This window comes from Danio aesculapii, chromosome 10, assembly GCF_903798145.1.
Source record: "Danio aesculapii chromosome 10, fDanAes4.1, whole genome shotgun sequence".
NCBI lineage: Eukaryota > Metazoa > Chordata > Actinopteri > Cypriniformes > Danionidae > Danio > Danio aesculapii.
Genome location: NC_079444.1, coordinates 27060748 through 27083654, shown reverse-complemented (window position 1 = coordinate 27083654; position 22907 = coordinate 27060748). Strand labels below are relative to the sequence as shown.

Below are 22907 nucleotides of genomic sequence, written 5' to 3'. Positions count from 1 at the left end.
TGCATCAATATCACCCTTTTGTGTTTTTAATTACCCATCTTAAATATGCTAACAGGTGGGACAAATGGTTTATAGATGGATCATCTGAACAAGTACATCCATCTTTCACGGATATTAAATCATGTTTTTACAAACTATTTCAAGTCAAACTTTGTCTGTGCATTCATGTAATTGTGCTTTTATCAAAACTCATGCACAGCTTATAAAATGTATAAAGGCGTCAAAAAGCAGCAGGAATCCCTCTGTCTCATGCACATTTGATTATCTGCTGTATGAAGATTAATTTTCTGATATCTGTACTGATGGATTTTATGGTTACATTGCAAATACGACAAAAAGAACAGGTGCAGTAGGTGATTGTCTTCAGAAAAGTTTTTTTAATGTGCTGGTTGAAAGTCTCTTCACATTCCAATAGTACGTATAAAGTAAATGATCTAACTGTACAGTATATGCATTTTTATATTCTGGTAAAGGTCTGAATATTTAATATTGTTGGGTTAACAAATAACTCAATTTTGAAAGGTAACTGAAACTGTGTCAACACACTTACATTTGTATTTCCGCGCAGCCTCTTTACACAGATAGATCCATCATTTGTGCGTACACGTGAAGTATGGCCATCTACAGCTGACAAAGAGAGACATCAGGCAAACTCTGCATCCACCCAAACACTTCTTTCTGAAAGACCAACGTGGCCTTGTATCCATGAAAAGAAAGATTGTTTTTGAAAGGGTTTCTGCCAAAAATGCAGAATCAAACCTTTTCTAAATGCTGAAGCAAAACAGAAGTTACTTTTGTACGCTGGAGGGAAATGACGTTATGCAGTTCAAATTCATGATCAGAAAGATTATACCATGGCCGAAGTATTAATTTTAGACAGGTATGCTTTAAAACTATTTTAGTCACACAAAGCTTAAGTAGATTGTGTTTTTTTTATTAATGAATGGGTTTATATGGACGGAGGTGTTTTTCAGCAACTGAAAACATCCGGCAAAATATTAACTTCATGTTGATCGTCGCCTTTCACATACTACATCTGACCAGTGAATGCATTTATAAAAAAAGCGCTGACTGACAGACGCGTTTCATACAATAAACGGATCCCAGATTAGCTTCTGTACACGCCATTTACAGAGGAGCAAAAGTGCAGGACACTTTTGGATTCGGGTGTATGTTTAAACAGACAGACAAATACACTGAATAACATGTAAACATCTCCGTCCTGCATGTTTTATTTTAAACAGCTAATTTTCTCCTAAATGAGCACAAACAGTTTCTAAAGTAATGGAATGCTTACATTATAGATCTGTGCATTCTTACAGAGACACTCTTATCAAACTGAACAAAACGAGATTCATTTGCTGCTCACTTGTTTGATAACAGAGGTGTCACTTTAAATGGCGTGTACAGAAGCTGATCTGGCATCAGTTTATTGTACGGAACACGTCTGTCAGTCAGCGCTTATACATGCATTCACTGGTTCAGAGGTTGCATATGAAAGGTGATGATCGGCGCACAGCTTTAATGTAAAGAAAGTGGGACAGAATGGTAAAATACGGGAGAATTTCGGCAAAAACGTGAGAATTTACATAAATGAAGTGAACAGGGAGTGTTTGTGGAGAAACAGTTTTGCGAGAACGCAAAACAATCTTTGCGAGGGAACGCTAAAAATACTTACAAATGCATCGCTATCACTCTGTTTTTTTTTCTCCCACCAATTTTATTCCCCAACCTTCAGACCTCCCTTCCGGGTCACCGTACTTTTACAACATCTTAATATAGTCAGTTAAATAGACCGCAAGCATGTATTTAGTTGTTCAAGTGTAAAAGGACATGAAAACAAGGCGAGGTACGAGGATCAGAGTGCAAATAGAAAATGGAAAGTCACTCGTCTTAGTAAATAAATGTATTGTAAAAAGAGGACAGAATATTTCTGTTTTAGCACTCTTTTTTTCTCATCTGATTTTTATTTAGTTGAATAACAAAACGCAAGTAAATAGTGCTCCCCAGCCTAACCAGCTTTACTGAGGTGAAGTTTGATTTATATTTGCACATTCATTCATTTTGAAGTGACAACCTGTCACACGATCCCACTCTAACGTTACTTTGAATATTGGGTCTGAAATAGCGTGTAGGAATGACTTCAAAACAACGTTAGCACTGTTTCACTGACTGTGAACAATGTTGTATTTTATAGTCATTGGCTGATTACATGCTTTCACTATTTAAAATTTGTATTTTTCTAAAATCATAATATTAGGAGAAAGTCCGAATGTGTGAATATAAAACCAACTTACCCCAATGTCAGTTTTGGGCAAATATAATTCCTGCACCCGCTGGCCTGCTAACAACTACGCTGGATAACTACGCGTGTCTCCATAGAGCTTTGAAACGGTGAATGACATGATCTAGTGTTATATAAGGTTGTCTACCATCATCAGCGTTCGCGTGTTCATGACTTAAGGCGTGGCTTTGGGTGGCAGGGGAGGGACGTCAATTTCTAAGCTATTACGCTAACACTAGCATTCCGGCAGATCACTTACTGGACCTTTAAGCATTCTGCCCTAATTATCGATGCATCTAGTGATGTAATGTCATGTCATTACTGGTCTGCACCAGGGTTAGGAGTGCAGTGTTCACACTTATTCACATGCACCACATTAACAGAGCAATCTCACCAGAATTCAAATTTTAGTCGAACCAAACTTGCCAAGCGTGAACACTGCAAGCATTTTTTTTTCAACCTTGACAAATGGCATTTATTACACACTTATTGACACACAAGTCATTTAAAAGCCAATTATTTGACCCCAGTCTAATCAAAGCAATTTGTCACTAATTTTTACACTTTGATCTACCTCTCTTAAACCAGCACAATGGCTGAGCTTGCGGTACAAATTAGTTTGCAATGACTCGGCTGACTGACTCGGGCAGCGTGTTTTATGTATAGCCCTCAAGGGCAGCGCTCCACATGCACAGAAAGCGCCAACGCTTTGGGTTCTGTTGCTCGTGGTCAGCGAAGCCGCCGGTGCTTTTGCGAGTCATTGATTAATTGTGGTCATTAGTCAGCGAGAGAATGGCCTCACCTGGAGTTAGAGGTGGAAATCAACGGAGATTAAAATTAATCACTCTGAAACGCGACAGCACCGCCGGGCAGCCTGCGGAGCACATGATGCAGAAGAGGGAATGAAAGGAAAAGAATTTAAAAAGCAGAATGATAGTAGTTTCGTTTTTTATTTAAAAATACATCACAAAAAAGCACACAAAAATAAAAGGAGGTTTTACATGATGTGCAAACCAAACAGGAAGAAAAAGTAAATGTAATATTAGTACAGTTTTTTCAAAAGAAAACATCTACAGTTAATTTCATTGGTTGTCTCTTATTAGTAAGGAGAGTTTGCTATCTCTTTAAATGGCACTGTACAAAGAACCAGACAAACCTCTAAGGTTACGAAATACCAAACGGGCCCCATCCCAAAAAAAAAGTATCATTTGATTCAAGGAAGTTGATTTGTACAGCTAGCAGTAAAGATAATGCTGACCAAAGATCGGGTTTCTCAGTTTACACTGGCATTAGTCTCCACGTTTAAACAAGCTGTACTGATCCTGTAACAGCAGCCCTATATTCATAGAGGCTTAACAAATAAAAGCCCAAGGAAATCACAAGTGTGTGTGTGTGCTTTTGTGTAATGACAACATATGCATAATAAATGTTAATAATACCTTCTCCAGATGGCGGATGATTAGCCTGATCATCCTCTAGTCCTTCATCACATTCGCAGCCTTGGAAAGCCACCCAAGTGCAACAGGCTACAGCCATAAAGACAAACGCAATCAATCGCGCCCAACATTACAGTAAATATATTTACACATTCAACAGGAGCCCTGGTCAAAATACAAGCAGATTGTGAAAAGCCTGCTGTTTGTGTACAACAGACACACGGCATATGGTTGTCAGTGTACACAATATCTTTCCATGAGACCAGCATTTAAAAAAATAATAAATTCAAATCGTCATTATACACCTACTGTATCAACAGAAGAGTCATATTTGTTGCCAGCCTGCGCAACAAAATCATTTAATGTCCAATTGTGCATTACACATCATCATTTATAATTGTTCGTGTACAATTTACCCTATGCCACTGATGTGGACCCACTCAATGTGTATTAGGCATGGGACAATAACCGTTTTCAAGGTTTACCGCGGTTTGGAAAGTCAAGGTTTTGAAACCTTAAACATTTTCTTTTGTACTGTTCCTAAGGTATATGCAAGATGTTGTTGTTTTTTTATTTGTTTTTTTACGACTACTTCATTAGGTTTTTAGGGCAACAGTATCTACAGCAAAAGGACCCTCAAAATCAAAGGCTACTGGTCAGCCCCCGATTCAGGAAATTCAGGAAACACAATCTGCGTTTTGAAGACACGTCATGTTTAAAATAACAAAAGCCAAAACACTAAATCTTTCTTAAACTAAAATAAATTGTGTTCAATGGGGAAAAGAACTTATTTTAAAGCAGTAATCACAATACCATGAAACCTTAAAAGCATGATATTTTTAACCAAGGTTATCATACTGTCAGAATCTTATACCGGACTGTGCCTGATGTGTATACCAGTTCATTACACCCATAGACAAAAAAAGGCACAGAGTGAACATTAGAATGGACCTACATGGTAAAATAAGCAGTAATAAAACCATGATAAGAACCGTAAGGTTTGGGACAGTCATTGTGGTGATTTGGTGACTTGAGCAGATAGTTCACCTAAAAATAAAAATCTGCTGTTTATAGATGTAGACTTTTTTCTTTTAGTAGAACATTACAGAAAACCAATAGTTTTATAAATCCTCAGCAGATTGTTAGGGCCCACAAACATAAATTTAGTTCCCCTGTATGTTTTTTTCTTAAAGTTCAGAATCACAGTTTCAGCCTAAAAAACTAAAAACACTACTTTAATGTTCTTTAAACTTCTTTAAAAAGAGAGAGCGCATCACCGACATCTAGGATCCTGATAATGAGCAAATCAACAGCAAATTTACATTTTAGGATAAACCTTTAAGTCAAATCAAAATCGTACGAGGCCTAATCAATATTAAATGATCAAAGAAGTCTATTATAAATCTATGGATGATCTTACATTTGAATTGGCCTTCAATTGGTTAAAATTAAGCCCAATTTACACTTCGGCATCAAGTGATCCGACGCACCCCATGATGAATATCTTGCAGGTAGCCGACATCGTTCTGAGTATTTATATTTCTGCATTCTGTCTGTGCTGCCTTGGCAATGACTCTTACCTACTCTCAATAATAGGCAGTGGGGTTTTAAGTTTGTGCCAAAAATCTGTGGGTTGCTATTGTAACAGTAGTTCAAACCTTCACCAACTTTAATTATAAAGCATACACAAAACAAATGTATCTATCTGGAGCTTCTCTGCAGGATTCAAGACATGTTTAAAAACTTGCACCACCGGCCTCGCACCACTCTCACAGCTCTCACCAATACAAGCCAACCAATCACAGATCTTGTGATCTGCATTGCCACTACATGTTAGGGCTGCACAATATATCATTTTGCATTGATTACGCAATGTGCAAATCTGCAATAGTCACATCACAGAATTTGCAATGTCAGTTCAGTTTATTCATCCATTAGGATATTTGAGTGGGATTATAGTAGACAAGCAACCACATTGTGAACTTTAATCTTAATGAAGTAAAAGTTTTTCATTTGCTTGTTTGCTTTGTTTTTAAGGCCTATGAACGTTAAATTTCAAGTGTAAGAAATTGTAACATTTTTTACAGTAGTTATGTTTCCATCCAAAGATGCAAATTAAATATATGCGCAAAACTGGAGTATCGCATAAAATATGTGCGAATAAAGCAGCGTTTCCATCCAACGAGTCAAAGAGAACAAAATCGTCACTTCCTGATTAACTGGTGCCAAATATCAAAAGTAAAAACGAGATTTGCTGCGGTCGGAGAAGCAGCGCCAATCTTTTCTTATTTATTTAATGACCTCAGAAGACAATGCTGTCATCCAATGAAAGAGTGGCTTTTGAAGGGGTGAGATGCGGAGCACATTATAAAATAATAACAATTAAACTGAAATGTTTTAAAGCGTTTTAGAATGACCAAAACAACATTATAGATGTTTTACAATGTGCTCAACCTGCTGCTTTGTCCATTCACACACATTTTATCATCACATGATCTCTTATAACAAAATCACATGACTTTAATGCACATAATGGAATTTGTTCGGTAAAAGTGTTTCCATCGTAGTTTATGTGCATTCTTTCTTATTGAATCAAGTTCATGCTACTCAGTTATGCGCACACGTTTTTTTACGCGAATTTTCAAAATGTATGCGCATCTTGGTGTTTATCAACTATTTTTTATCCGCATATCCAAATACACATAAAAATAGGAGGATGGAAACAGCTAATGATTGTTTATTTGTTTACACAATGAAGATTATGCAGTGTTATTTATTTACGTTTGATGATTTAATTTCTGTATGTCAATACAGTTATAATCTTTCCAGTAAACCACAAAATGCTATTTGTTTGATTTATGCAGATTATCCATCCTACAAAATCATCCCAATCAATATAAAATAATGAATTCTTTCCAAATTTAGCCATTTATATCATCTGGTGAAATTATTTTCATATTGCAGAAAAACATCGCAATGTCAGTTTTTCCAGTATCATGCAGCCCTACTACTACATGCTACATTATTTGAGAGTTGCTACGCATCAGAATATGGCAAAAGGCAACTGTGCAAAGGCTACTCCAGACCTACCACACACTCTTGAGGCAGAAGTATAAATTGGCTTTTAATATGTGGTCAAAAAATCTTTAAATAAGATGTCCTTCACCCAATAAATAAACTGCAAACCAACACATCAATCAGACAATTAGCTTTAAACAGGATGATTGACGGCCAAGCCGAATGCAGATTCAGGATTAGAATCTCTAGTTAAAGTCTGTGAATTAATCAGAGGCATCTGGGATCAGCTTTTCTGGTCTGGCCGTTACTGAAGTCAGATTGCTCAGTGAAGCATATTTTACCATCCAGCTTAAGCATCTTTAAAAAAAAAAAAAAAAACCTTTAATCTTATTTTGAAGAGTACCATTATGCTGCAGGGTAGAGGGAAGCAGAGGTTTGGGGGTCAAAGCATAAGGAACTGACCAATCAAAGACTTGAACACTAATCATTCTGATGGGATTTAAACTGCCAAATGGTCCATAAAAGCAAAGCAGGTTAGGAATCACAGTATTAGCTCATCTTCAAATAAATCAATTTCATATTCATGTATATGTACACATGCACACACACATCACATGTAAATAATCTTCAATCCAAGCAAACGCTATTATCTTTTTGAGAAACCAAAGCAATTCATCATATTTCCCACAGACCCTTTGAGTAAATCTTTGCCAGCAAAAAAAAAGAAATTAAAAAAGAAAACTATTGTCATAGATAAATGGTTTAAGTTGCCAGAAAATATTTCAAACTGGTTTAAAAAAAACATTAACAAATAGCTTGAGAGTTCTTATCTAAAATGGGGTTGTATTACATATACATTTCGTTTGAAAGGTTTCAATTCATCTCTGGAGAACACTTAATAGGCAACCAATTCAAGTGCCTTACATTAAAATAGGGCCTTCTATTTTTAAAGAAAAAAAAAGGGGGAAATCATCATGCGTTGCATTATTTACAAAACAGGAGCAGGCAAATCACTTTCCTGCATCCTGTTGAATAAAGTTTGTGTTAATGTTTGTTGAAGCTCTGCCAGTCGATTTGCATTATCCGTACATCTGAGTTCCTCTTATTTGCTCCTTCACAAAATCCGCTAAAATGATAAGAACAGAGACCGTCAAAATGTGCAGAGACTGATCCCAGTTCAGTTTTACACAATAGACCCATCCTTGTTTTGGGCAGGGATCATGACGGGGATGGCCCCCATTCGGCTGAGGTTGGGGCCGGCCATTCTGCTGGGCGGGGGAATGGGAGCGTGGCTAGGGGGCCTGTCGTACTCTTCAGAGGGAATCTTGTCATACTGGGGCTTGCTGTACTCATGCAGGTTGGAAGGAGACATGGAGCCCAGAGAGGAGCGCTGGCTGCCCACACTGGTGAAACTGCGTGCGGTGGAAACACGGCTCTTTGGAGGAGGCACATCCTCTCTGTTGAAAGGAGGGCAAAAGAATGTTCAATCAAAACCTGCAGGTCCAAGAGATTTCTTACGGTGTTAAAAAAAACAAAAAAGACTGTGACTTGTCACAAAAAGGTCAAATTATGACCGCAGAGGTATCATTTACAGAGTTTCTGCATGCTGGTTAGATCAGATAACTTTGTTGGTCGCACTACATGATTTTGATTTAGCAGACAGAATTTCCTGAACTGGAATTAAATTTCAACAAACGCTGTTTGAAAGCGCTGTTCATGAGAAAATGCAAAGTCAAAGATTGTTTTCCTGGAGAAAAAGGTTAGAAAGCAGCACTGGACAGGTCAAGCCAAACAAAACACCTCCCTATGCAGCACAATCAAATAAGAGGGAGACACAATGAAGTTAGAATTACGGTCAAGACTTGTTTTGGCGCTTCGGCCATCACAGCTCAGATTGGCTGAATAAGACAATGGAGGGATTTCAAGTGTGGCCAATCAGACCATGCTCTCCCCCATCCTCTAAATTAACAAGTAATCAGCAGCAATAATCCATTGCAGCACCGAACACAGCAAAAGAGAGAGAGACAGCGGGGTCTCTTCTAAGAGAAGCTGGCTTATTTGGATAATCCTCTTTTGTCATGGCCTAAGTGATGCAGCGCAAGGCTCCCAGACAGGGTGTCCAGCGCTGGGGTCCAGGGGGGAGCATAATAAAGGGCTTGACCCACAGCCTGCCCCATCACACAGGAATGCCATTTCAATAGGCCGGGGGAGCGAGACACAGGGACTGAGGGGGGAGCCATTGACAGAGCAGGAATCGACTGAACAAACAAATGCACAGAACTGATTACACCAGCCTTTCATTTGAAGAGAAAAGGGGTGAGAGGGGAAGGCTGACAGCACCGCTAGCCAGTTTCGCTGGCCATCAGCTTTGTTTGGTCATCAGTGAGTACAGGGGAGGGCTACCATTGGATGAATAGAGGTGAATCATACAGACATAGGGACAGTGACATGTACCAAATGGCATCTGGGTCAAGAGCTCTCTTTCATTCTTATTCTTTGGTTATTAAACTGAATGCTGCAGGCACAGACAGAATGCCAGTTGGGAGAGGCAGGTGTTCTTGTAATTCACTGTGTTTCTGGGTGAATTGCACAAACAGGTGTTTCTCTCCTAATTTATAAGATTAATTGTTGGAAAAGGTTCACATAGACATGGTAACAGGCTGTTTAGGACACAGGATTGCAGCCAAGAGTGTGTGTGGTGTACCTGATCTCATAGGCGATCTCCTTCTCGTACTTCTTCTTGTGGCGAGCACGGCAGCAGCAGAAGAGGATGAGGGCGAGGAGAATGAGAAGCAGAAGAATGCAGATTATTACTCCAGCAATGATCCCAGCTGTGTTAGGCGCTGCAAAGAGCCAGAAAAGGACACTTAAACCAAGAATATAAGGAAATAGCCATTAGCACATTCACCACATTACAGTAATCAGATATTGAAGGACAGGTGCTGTAAGTTTTAAACAGAATGGGACAGACTTGTAAAGACTCACGTTGCGTGACAGTGACCTCTACCACACACTCTTCTGTTCCAACGCGGTTTTTAGCCTGGCATCGATATGTCCCTGAAGCATCCCCGGTGGCATTCTTCAGAGTCATGGTGCCCGTGACTTTATCTGTGCATAGCAGGTAGCATTGTTATTTTTAACTGTAGCACAAGACCATCAAAGATGATTAATCAAAAAAGAAAATAAAATACAAGTAAAAAGATCTTACCCAGGATTGCAAATGGAGGTAATAGCTTATTGCCAGAGGTTCTTTCCCAGATGTACTCCATAGGTTGTGTGCCTTCCACAGAGCTACACTTCAACACCATATTCTTACCCACATAAGTTTGACCCTCTGCATTACATTTGGGTTTAGAAGGACGTACTGAGGAGAAGGAAACAGAAAGGGGAGAAATTATTATAAAGGGGAAACCGTTTGAAATTTAAAGGCAAAACTAATCAATGTTTTTTAAATGTAAATATCTACAGAGCACAGTGAGGTATATTAGCAACAGGCTGTACAAGCTTTTACGCTGATTCATTTTACAAAAAAATAATATAGTAGAATATTAAATAACTGTTTCAGCACCTTCTGATGATACTGCTAAAAGAGACAATTCTTAAATAAAGATACATTTACCTGAGGTGATCAAAATGAAGCAAGTTTGATTAAACAAAACACATATCTGCCAATGAGCAAAGAAAAACTGACATCAAAGAGAACGTCTTTGCATTGAGAATCTGCAAAGAGAATAGACTAATATTTTGAAAGTGCAAATAAAAGACTTAAGACTAATGAGGTCCAGATCCAATCACGTGATTGGAAAATCAAGCCAGATCAAGCGGCTTCAGACTTGATCGAAATCGGACGTTACCTCCTGATCAGGACTCGAATATATGTATCCAGACGCAGACAATTCAGCATCGGTTCAGTAATAGATCGTAATCGATTATGTACTGACGTCATTTATCTCATATGCGCTATGTTGCGTAATTAAAACACACAATTCACTGCGTGTTTGCTGGACAGTCATTCACTTACACCGAAGTTACAGTAGAAGCCCCTATTGCACTCCCATGGAGAAAATGAAAGTAAACTCAATTTCTCTCTCTCTCACTGTGGCCCCTTTGACCTGCTGGCGTGACTTTTCCTCTCCTCTCGACTGTTACAGCAATACTTGTGGATCGAGACACGAGCGCATGTTTGCAGAGTGAGTTTTCTACACCGCGTCTATCATAGATCAGCTGTGATCACTGCTGCCTTTTATCAGTGTCACTACTCTGTGAACAGTGCCAGCGCGTAAGAGCCAATCGCAGCACTTTCTGTGGAGCGTCATAGGTCATAGGTGTTTCATAGGTGTTTAACAACTCACTTGACAACACAAAAAGCAAATGCTTGTATCAAAGGACAATACTGTATTAAAAATAAAAATAAAATGTATTTTACAATTATACATTTTAAAACAGAATTGCTGTGCTGTGAAGTAGAATTTTAAAACGTGTATGGAAAGCATCGTCAATTCACCATGGTATCGAATTGAACCGAATCGATGGCATGATAATCCTTACTGAACCGTGAGACCAGTGTAGGTTCACACCTTTAATATTTTCATTATTTTTTAACACATCTATAATTATGCAGTGGCACAGAGTTAGACCTCTTTCCCGACTTTACACAGAAACAGAATTGTGTGTGGCATGACATCACTTTGCTGCAGAGATGCTATTGGTTAATTGCTGGCAAAGTAGAACACGTAAGCAGCTTGAAGCGGAAAGAGTAGGTCTGATCTCTGGAGGTATTATTAAGTTGATGACGGCAACATTGCCGTAGCAAACTTGGTATTGCCTGCCGGGTATTTTAAGTTGAGGGGCTATTTGTTTTTGCATTCGATTTTTTAATATTTACTGTCCAAAAGTGAAGAATTAATGTTATTTATTACTTGATTGTTCAAGCTACCTTACAGAAATTCTCTGTTTGTTAATGGAGCTGTTGAATGTTAAAATAAGGTGAATTAAATAAAAATTAAGGAACATCCTAGATCTGTTTCTTCGGTTTTCTTTATTCTTTTTTTAAGTATTGTAGAAGTATTGGATCAGGTATCGGCAGATATCATCAACTACATGTCATATACAGTATGATTTATAAACATGCATCATCTGTATTCAGACTTTCCAAAAAAAAAAAAAAAAAAAAAAAGTAAGAGTACATATGAGATCTATTAGCATGCATGAGGCCACAGATTCAGCAATTATCTCAAGAAGAAAAATATCATCATCATTCCACTCAGACCAGCTCAAATATCATCTCCCGCCTCACATATGGCACATCACGGATGTAAAGGACGAGTCCCTGAGGCTTTTCTCACACTCCACCTATATTCATTCTCACCCCATCATAACTAATCACAGCATAGGAAGCCACGATCACCGTAATGGATACAGCTGCTGCTATTACAGGTGCTGTCAATCAACTTAATTAAAATCAGAGCACGGTGGGTGTCAACATTCTTGGTGATAAAAGAGGGAACAAAGAGGGCGGCAAAGTGGCTGGATATTGTGAAAGACAGACAGCATGTGTTTTCTGAAGAGATATGCATTAAAAGTAGCAGGCTAGAGGTGAAAAAGTGGGTGAAGTCTATGTATATAATGGAGGGAGGGATAGAGATGTGGAAAGATTAAATAGGGGGGAGGGATGGGGAACATAGGGAGCTCTGTGTAGAAACCAAAGCCTGCACAAACAGACCCCCTCCTCGCTTGGCAGGAGATGACATGAGAATTCAAAAGCAAACAAACCTCCAAATTAAAACCAGGAGGAGGCAGATACAGAGACTCATGTGAGGAGGGCAAAAACACAGACGGAAAGAGATAGTTGGAAGACAAGGCAGACAGAAGAATGTCAATAGTTGCTTTCTGTGAATCCTCCTAACCCTGGGCAGGGTGTTGGCATTTGAGTCTCCATTGGCATCATTGTTTGATAATGGAAGCTGTAAAAACAGATCTCTGGGTTTGCTGGGACAGCGGCTTACAGACCAGAGGATTAACAGCAGGACTGAACAGCAATTTAATAGGATAAAGGGTCAGAGCACAGCAGCTTTCTCTGATGGAGAAATTAAATGTGTGCTGATGGACAGGTGGGAGGGACAAATCAAGGTGTGCTGAAACCAACACATTTATATTACAAATCTTTATCTGCTTCTTCGAGAGGGACAATTCTTTATAAAACTTCCTATAAAGGTGAAATTGTTTTATAGCTCAGTCGTGAGATCAAGGCAAGCGTGTCTGTAATTTTGAGGTGATCACACTTGACTGGTCATAACAAAGGCGACAAGGAAAAACAAGAACGAAAAAGTCAAATTGCCAGATGCAACTCCAGACGCATAAAGGCGTGAAAAGAAAAAGGTCAAACATTTCTATTTTCTGCTATGCGGGAAGGGACGGATTTACTTTTCCACCTTGAATGCTAGATGCAGGGTTCCCACTTTAAGCCAAATATGAAATTCCCCATCTTTACCCTGACTTTCACTAACTAAAATGCTGAATTTATATCTAATGATCTGAAAAAAAAAAAAAAAAAAGATTCTGTGTTTATACAGTGTTCAGCATTTATAAATATACCCCTCACAAATCTGCCTTTTAAATTCATATTTTTAATAGGAAGATATAAAATATTAGATTTGTGCATAATGCATATACATTAGATTAGTCAGTACTGAAGCCAAATCTGGAGCTTATCTAACAAAATAACTTACAATAACGATCCAAAAACTAGCACACCCAAATTTATATGTTATAGAAAAATAAATAAAAATGGAAAAATTGAGCTTAAATTTAATTGTATTATGTTTCAATCTCTAAATATATGTTCGATGACTAAAATATTATTTTAATAAATATATCGGTTTAATAAATCGGTTTTGTTTAAATGCACCAAAATACATTGCCTATATTCACTGAGAAATGGATAAAATATTCATTTTCAAAATTGGGTTTACAATTATGCTAAGCACTGTATATTAATAATATAATATTTAAATAATGTTAAAATATATTAAATACAATTAAAATGGCTTTAGATGGAATATAATTTTAGTTTGTTGTAAAAATAAACTATTGTGTTATTTGAAAAATGTATATTTGATAGCTCAATAGTAGTTTTACTACCTGTCCTTTTGAACCCAACGCTCATAAATTGTATATTATCCTTGCATGTTAACCTTAGTTAACAGGTACAGTGTGGTGACCGCATTAGACTGAAGTGACTGCCAGTTAATATTAAAAATAAAAATTCCTCAACTTTCAACTTCTGGAACAGACCTTTTAAATTTCCATGATGCTCCAGAAATTCCATAACACACCTAAATGCCACATCAGAACATACTCTAAATGTGTCTAACAAATGTTTAACTTCAGAAATAAAAATTGCATTGTAACCAGTCATATTCACATTATCCTAGTATATATAAAATGCATGTGTTAGGGAACAGACATCAAGTGAAATCATATTTAAACTAGGCATGGGACGATAACCAGTTTCAAGGTTTAGTGCGGTTTGGAAAAGTCAAGGTTTTAATACCACTAAAATCTTCTGTTATATCATTCCGAAGGTATATGTAAGGTTTTTAATGCATTTTTTATCTGTTGTAAAGAAAACTTTGTTTTTAAATTAATGAAGACAGCAGAAGTCAATGATTTATTTCAACTATTTAGCCTGACAAGCTTACTGTTCCACAACATTATAAATGTTTCTTTAAAAAATTTGGATTTAATGGAGTTTTTGTTTTAAACCCAGACATTTAAAAAGAATATATTTTAGAGCAGTAATCACAACAGTGTGAAACCATGGTATTTTTATCTAAGGTTATCATACCGTCAGAATCTTATATCGGCCCAGGCCTAGTCTAAATACATGAATGCCTTTTCCTTTTAAATTTACAAATCAATACACTTTACACTACAAAATATTTGTCAATTGTGCCTAGAATCTGTTGAACACCAATTCCTCAACCCTGGTCAGGATAATCATTTGAATAAGCGCCACGAGCTATGAAACTTCCACACAAAGTCATTGTGCCTTTAAGCTACATGCTCGACACCAAACAAACATTCATTAACAAACAATTAATCCCTTCGGGAGCAAACTGAATACAAAGAACTTTAAAAGTTGCTTTCGCCTGTTAAAGGCACTTGGTTTTTGCAATAGCTGTACATTTCAGAGGTGCCATATAGCACTTATACAGCCCCTTCAAGTGAATGCCCTTGGACGGCTGTCTCTGACGGAGACGTGTTTAGTAAGGAACACACGCACGCAGCCAGACAGCATCTGCTCTGAATGCAGGTACAGAGTCCCCGCGGTCATCAGTGATAGGAAGAGGGTGGACAATGAAGGGAGCAGAAGAAGCGAGAACAGCTGCATTCATCAATTGCTGCTAGCACAACCAATCTGTGTCCTTCCATCTGTCTTACTGTGGTCCACCTCCAATAACCGGGGCGGCTTTAGCCAACTTTAATAAATGATTAGGCCTCAAGTCCACTGAAGTCTTTTACCTAGCCGATAACTGCCTCACACACTGACACTAACATCAAACAACTACATCTTTTCATTATTTGTCTTTTAGAAGATAGAAAATTCCAGCTCAAACTAAATATTGATTTTGAGGAGCCAGAAACAGTGATGGTTAATTAGTGCTTCTTCAATGTCGGGGTGGATGCTAAGGTTGGGTTAACAAAATGAACTTTTAGACTACGCAGTTGATAAGCAAACAACAGGACGCGCCAGAAACATTGTGATTTGTTACTTTTAATAAGAAAAAGTGTCAACTTTCAAATTGTCTATTTTATTATGTAATTCCACATATAAATGTTGTTTTGGCAGCATTTCATACATTGACAGATCACTCATGATAGCCGCATCAGTTAAAGCAGCAGCATGAGCCAAGTGCACATGAACCGATCGTCTTTCTGTTTACTGATTATAGCACTAAACAAACATGAACAACAAATACAGCCATTGTTTAAATGCTTATATCTTATTTGATGATAACATATCAGAGCTGAAATATAATAGTCTAGTCTTGTGTGCCACCTAAATGTTGATTATTATATACATTTGATTAAAAGAATTGTACATATTCACAAGGAGATTGGTCCTTTCAGGGATTTAACTATTAAAAATATCTTCCTGTTTCCTCTATTTTACAGCTACTGGCATTTTTGATTTGCATGAATGCAAACACACAGCTTGGTCTTGTGGTTACTGAGTTTCGGGAAGTGACGCCACTGTCGTCATATCGTTTCTGATGGCCTTGTTTGGTGACAGTGTGTTTGCCTAGGGCGTTTCTGTGTCGGCAGTAGTCAACAACCAGAAACAGGTGATTTTTCACACACACGAAATAGCACTGATGTCACACTCGCTGTTGACAGCGATCAATGCAGACCCTGAAACAAGGCTCATCAGAGGACCCATGAAATCAAACTTTGTGCATTTACGGTGCAGATCAATACAGTCACACAGGACTTTCCCTTGCTTTATAGCTCAACTTCCAAAAGAAAGAAAAAACAAGGACGATGAAGAGTGTTTTTCGAGAAAATTAAAGAATCAAGCAGTTTTTTCTAAACAGGATTAGAAATTGGCAGTCAACAAAACTTATCGATTCAAAAGTGGCTTTTATTTTTTTAACTCACCCATAACGGTTAGCAGGTATTTCCTGCTAGCAATACCAGGAACCTTCTTGATCTTGCACTGATAAGTGCCAGTGTCTGTTGCTTTCAGGCCCATGATGTTCATGGAGGCATCACCATTTTTAGGGTCAGGTGAGTTGAAGTGGACTCTTCCTTTTAGAGGATCATAGTAGTGTTCAAAGGCCCGGTCACCAGAGTACACGATCACCTGAGAGCAGAAAAAGAACAACAAATCAGAACCAGGTTTTAGTAAATCAAGCTAAATGCACAGGTATATTGATCAACATTTCAACAAACTGTGCATGTGTGTCAGTGAAAGACCAAGTCAATGTTCAGACTTGGACTAAACCTCATTTTTCTGCTTCTGAAAGTCATTTAGAGAAAGGCAAACGCAGTACACCCTCTTATCACAAAATGTCCTTCAGCACAAGTGAAATATTTGCCCTTTCAATGTTACAACCTGAACAAAGTGTTCTTTTTAGGCCACATCAACACCTTCTACCAGAAGGCAGCAGCACCAGCAGATCAGTTTTAAAAGAGGCGAAGATTAATTCTTCAGTCTCCAAAAGCTTCATCGGGAATAGTGCAATGACAGGAATTTTGGCTAAAAGACGCAGCATAAGACAAACACAAAGACACGTACAAATTCTTGTCAGCCACACAGAAACACATGATCCATTTAAGAGTTCCATGAGGATGGAAAGGTGATGACTTCCTGCAGTCTAGCTTCATGCGCAGCCATCCAGAGCAGCACCTCAGGGCAAAGGAGCAAAAGCTCAAATACACTTATGAAAGTATTAAACAATATTCAACACATGGGGGATGAGAGATAGGATTATGTGAGAGGGAAAAACAGAACTTCTCCTTTATTATTACATCTAAACAGCTGTAGAATCTGAGAGCATCTTGTCCAAATTACCACTTGGTATAGGCAGGACTAATCCATGCCACCTGGAGTCTGTACACAGGTCCTCAAGAACACATTCAACAACATCAGTAAAACACTCCATATCTGAATGTAATAACTAAAATATAATAAAAAAGGATAAGGAAAACTGCCTGAAGCTGCATACAAGCACGATATAAGGCACTTCAACTGCAAAAGGCAAAAAGTCTGCTTAGTCAAGACAGGGATCAAAAGAAAAAAAGTTCTTGGACAAAGAATGAATTGATGCATCTTTCGTGTATCTATATTATGACGTCTTTATCACTTTGGAGAGATCAGTCCATCAACTGTTAAAACCCAAGTAAACAGATGATTACAACAATGATCTTCAACATCACCTCTAAAGTGTGAATAAAAACAAAATTAATTTTGTTGATGTTTGTAATTGATCATGCAGTGTACAATACATACATGCATGTTTAATTTACCAACTTAATGGTCTGAATTACAGACTTTTCTGGATTTCTTCAATCGTTAAGTCCACTTACTCATCTAGTGTGGCTCGTCAAAAATACAAATGATATGAAATGGTGTAAAGGCTCAATTTAAATCTATTAATTTCTGCAAAATATCTAAAATAAATAAATAAGAAGAGCCATAAACCTAAACAAAAGATTTCAGCCCAATCCTAATTCTAACCCTTTCATTTTGCACATTCACGTGAAGGGGTAGGGGTGTCCCAATTCTCTTCAGCTTAAAGGCGTAGGGCTAAAGGGAAGGGCTAGATACCCTTTGAAACTGAGATTTTTCAGGACCACTCTCGAAACCAAGGGGTAAGAAAATTTCCTTATTCATTCATAACTGCGTTTGTGTTTTACCGTCATGGTTTAAAAAAAAAATAAATAAATAAATAAATCTTTCACTCGATGACACTTGAATACCCTGCCAGAAAAGTCTAGTGGCTGGGAATGACTTTTTACAGTTTCTGGTTTAATGGTAATGTTGTTTTTTGTGTTGACATAGATGAATATGGACACTGTGTAAATGCACAGTACAGTTCTGATCTTATTGCCACTTTATATCATTATAATAACAAAATATATGCCTTTAGTGATTTCCTGATGTTAAATACCAAAAAATAACACAAGTGGAATCACTACAGCAGTCGCCATCCTCAATCTCATATGAAGTAATAGATCACGATGACATGATGATGTGTGCTGGTTTTGTAGTGCTGTCCCATTTCTTAGAGGTAAATTTTGAAGCTCTTTCCCTTCATACTCTGTTTTCAAGGACACAAGGGTACAAAAATAGAATTGGGATTGAGCCTTCATCTCATAATATGAGCTTTTAGTGGATTTTGTTAGGCACAGTACAAAACACTTAATCTCACATCAAATGACAAAAATTCGATAAAATGACATTTCTTTAAATGAACAATTTTTGACTGCAAACAGTAGTTAGACTATTTCTTTAGGACAATTTACTTTCACCTTAAAATTTTTTGAGTCATGTGATTTCTGACATTATTTTTAATTACTTTACAGGACAACTGAACCTTTAAAGATGTCAATTTATAAAATAAATAAATAGAAAATCTTTTAAAATGAAAAACTTTGAGTATTGCAGGTAAATATCAAAAGTAAAAAAAAAAATAAATGAAAAAAAATTCATGTGTCATTTTATTTTTTGTTTCAATACTGGTTTACGCTACGATGTCTAAATTACAGAAAACCGCCAAGTAACCTGTTGCTACTTTTAGTTCACTACAAAGAAAAGGGCATGAAGGGTCACTGCTTTTTATGAGGCGAGTCTTCAAGGACACAATGTGACTTGTTAAAATGGAAGCGTGCATATGTTTACTTGTGCGTCTTGTTTACACTTGAGGGTATGCGTGTATACCTGCAGGTTGGTGCACTTCCTCTAGGGCCACATCAAGCTTGTTTGTAATGCAAAGCAGCACTGAGTCACCTGCGCTGGAGATCAGTCTACTTTATAACCCGGGCAGTTTCTGTTGGCCTGCCTGTCTGTATCAGTGTTTACGCTCACTGCACAACCACAGTCACTGCTTTGAACAACACTGTCTGCTACTGGGAACAAATTCAAGCACAGACTACTGCAGCCTTTACAATTGGGAAACAAAGATGCAGATCGATACAGAATGATATACTACTAGAAGTACCATAAGACCTATTTAATTATTCTCAATGCACATTCCTCAACCAAAGAATATTTATTTATCTTTGTGATTTGTATTTATAATGTAATGGCATGCTGCTTTCACTGCAATTATTAATAATGTTAATAATGTTTATTTAGATAGTTGTTTATTTAGTTGTTTTGTTAAATAGCTATTTTACTAATTACTTTACAATAACCCACATTACACAACATTCATTTTTTCCATATTACTCAGAAATACCTACACTCAAAGGACTTTTGGTGCTTGTTTAAACTAATTCAAAATAAGTCTAAACAGCACAATTCCTAAGATTTTTTGGGGAGGACACCTTAATTATTTTATGTTGAATCCACTTAAATGTTTAAGTATTATTAAGTTAACTTTAATTGAATTGTGTTGGAACAACATGAAGGAATTGTGTGAAACTCACTACAGTGTACAATGAAAATATATGCATGAGTAACTTTAACCAATCAGGATGCAATGGATTTATCAAAAACAAAGTCATTTAAAATACTATAATCATTTTGTTCATTAAAGAATCTTAAAAATGAAACGCATCACATTTCCAAAACATTAAGCAGCACAAAACTGCATTTATTATGTAATGGAATAGTTCACAATGTGTTCACAAAATTGAATAGTTCACAAGGTGACTTTACTTTTAATAAATAAGCAATAAACTCATCAATAAAAAGGTAAGTTTCTGAACAGTAGTGCATTTCAAATTCAGTAGTATTCACATTACTCAAAATATTAAAGTATTAAATAGCGACTTACTTGATTAAGATACAAAATTACGGACCTGAAAAAGCAACTGGTGGTGTAATGTAAAACAATCTAGTGCTGCACGATACTGGAAAAATCTGAAATTGTGTTATTTTATCTGTGATATATATTGTGATATTAATACAATTTCGGCAGATGACTTGAATAGCTCTATTTGAAATGAAATCATTAACTTTGATTGAAATAATCATGTAGAGGAGTGAATCAAAGAAATTGCAAGTGTAAATAAGATTGAGCAAAGATAAAAGTTAAATAATTTGTCAGATATTCAGGTACAGCAATACGATACAATATTATTAGGGCTGCACGATATTGGAAAAATCAGACATTGCGATGTTTACCGGTACTATGGTAGTATCGTGATACTATGGCTCCAAAACACTGCCGGTGCCACTGTAGTTTATGAACTGTAGTATTGTCAATAATAGTCTATCTACAATACATAATGTAGTATGTGTAAAAATAGTAGTATGTGTAAAATGCGTTTCATTTGGTAAAATTTGTATCTTTATTTTAATGTATTTTTTTGTCAGATTGGTCAGCTATCTACAAAATAAACAAAAAGAGCGAATACATTTTAGGTGAAGTGACGTGCAAATAGTTTTTTCAATAATAATAAAAAAAAAAAAATAAAAAAAACTTTCAATACTTTTTTTAATAATAAGGCAATCATAAATTCAATTGAAGTAGGCCTATTATAACATAAAATATAGTATTACTGAATGTTCTTTATTTCATGGATTTCGTGGATTTATTTCATGAGTTATAAATTACAGTATCGCAATACTACTTGGTTTCATGATACTTCAGCTGGTATAGTATCATAACATAAATAATGGTATGGTAATGGTAATAATGGTACAGCCCTATTCTGCAATATAAATTGCGATATGAATACAATTTCACCAGATGACTTAAATCGATCTCAAATGTCTCGTCAAATGTAAAATAGCAATACATAGCATCTTTATTGTATAAATAATTTTTAAAAAATTATCTAAGTTTCAAACAGTACAATTCCTAGTGCTTGAATGCTTTAAACTCTCTTGAAATGCTCATACAGTCACACACCTTAAATTTATATAAACATTTTATGCTTCACTATGGTAAAAATCTCCAAATGACTCTGGCCTGATTATGCTCTGAACTGTGGCTCCTGGTCAAACATAATCCCAATTCAACATTGGAGATCTCTGCGATGCGACTATTGCAGATACACACATTGCGATATCGATGCTAAAACAGTATATTGTACAGCACTAAATATTATCATTATATTTTGCCCCCGAATATGATAGATCACAATATCAGCGATATATCACAGGAAAACAATCCACTATATATCAAGGGGAAAAATGCTTCAAAAATGTATGATGTATTTTATTAACAGCACATATATTTTGTAGAATTGCAACATTGATTGTTCGATCAGACACTATGAGAAGTACCACCTCATGTACACTGGCCTAAGTGGTAAATGGTAGCAATGCAAGGCTGATGAATTAGTTCAGATTTTTTGTACCTTTAAATAAATATTGATACTAGGCTACATCAATAATGTATTGCGGGTGGAATTATCACCAAGTCAGCACCTATATTTTATTAAATAATCAAATGTAATGCAAACTAACACTGTGCACTCTTCAATGTTGATCAACTATAATAATCCTAACACCCCATTGCAGATGCTGCGATGTGACTTGTGAATACATTCATATTGCGATATCGATGCTGAAACGATATATTGTTCTGCCCTAAAACAATCTTATTTCCTTTTCCATGTAAAAATGGCATGATTAAATTTCTGTTTACTTCCATTTTCTAAATGTCCCTTTGTTTTGTATCTCGCATTGTCATTCTCGGGCTCAATCACAGCAGGACTATTGTGCAACACCAGGTGCCACGCAACAGATTATGGAGCCACAGTGCATGTACAGTGAGTGTCGCCCCCAATTCCCATCCATTCTTCCCTAATGCTAATGACCAATACAGTTTTGTATGGAATTCGTCAAACTTGTCAAAGGCTTCCCGCAAAACAAGAAAACCATTCATGCTTCACTGAGTTCCAAAGACCTTCACAATGAATACCATCATTGGAAATTGGGTTCTGCATTCAAGGTTGATTCATTGTTTTTAGTTCTGTGTTTTAAAAAGGAACTGTTGCTGAATACAGGGGGGGGGGGGACACTATTATCCCTCAAAAGGTGGCCTTGTGTGTTTATATACCATGTCAAAACCCTCTTCTTCTACCTTGGATCAAAAGCACAGGATGAAAAAAGGATGTCTCTCAGATAAACCAAGAGCTGAATGAAACTCATTTTATTTATTGACTCATTTAGAAGCGTTTCAAGTACAATCACTGAATAAAGTCAGTCAATTAGTTTGATACATAACAGGAAAGGAAAGGATTAACAGAACGCATCAACTACAAGTCAGAAAGCATTTATTGGAAGCAAACGTTTTTTGTCAATGCCTTTTCCACTTTTGATCAATTTAAAATTTATAATTTCTGTTCAAAAGCAATTTAAAAGCATTCCTTACAATCATAGAAACCCTGTCCTTCATTGCAATCTCACACAGTTTTGTTATAATCAGTGAAGTACTCTACAGTGCACAATGAAACTTATTACCCACTAGAGCACCTCTGTAGAAGCA

General features: G+C 36.8%; 1 protein-coding gene across 1 annotated transcript in view; it reads right to left on the bottom strand.

Annotated features, from left to right (window-relative positions):
* Nucleotides 1-3215: 3215 nt before the first annotated feature.
* cxadr (CXADR Ig-like cell adhesion molecule) overlaps nucleotides 3216-22907 on the bottom strand; it is a 60318-nt gene continuing 40626 nt past the window's right edge. The window contains exons 3-7 of the mRNA XM_056466524.1: nucleotides 16399-16603; nucleotides 9947-10102; nucleotides 9724-9846; nucleotides 9443-9581; nucleotides 3216-8195 (exon numbers count right to left, since the gene is read on the bottom strand). Of these exons, the coding sequence (XP_056322499.1) occupies nucleotides 7922-8195; nucleotides 9443-9581; nucleotides 9724-9846; nucleotides 9947-10102; nucleotides 16399-16603 (897 nt within the window). The 3' untranslated portion in view covers nucleotides 3216-7921. The remainder of the gene's footprint in view (nucleotides 8196-9442; nucleotides 9582-9723; nucleotides 9847-9946; nucleotides 10103-16398; nucleotides 16604-22907) is intronic.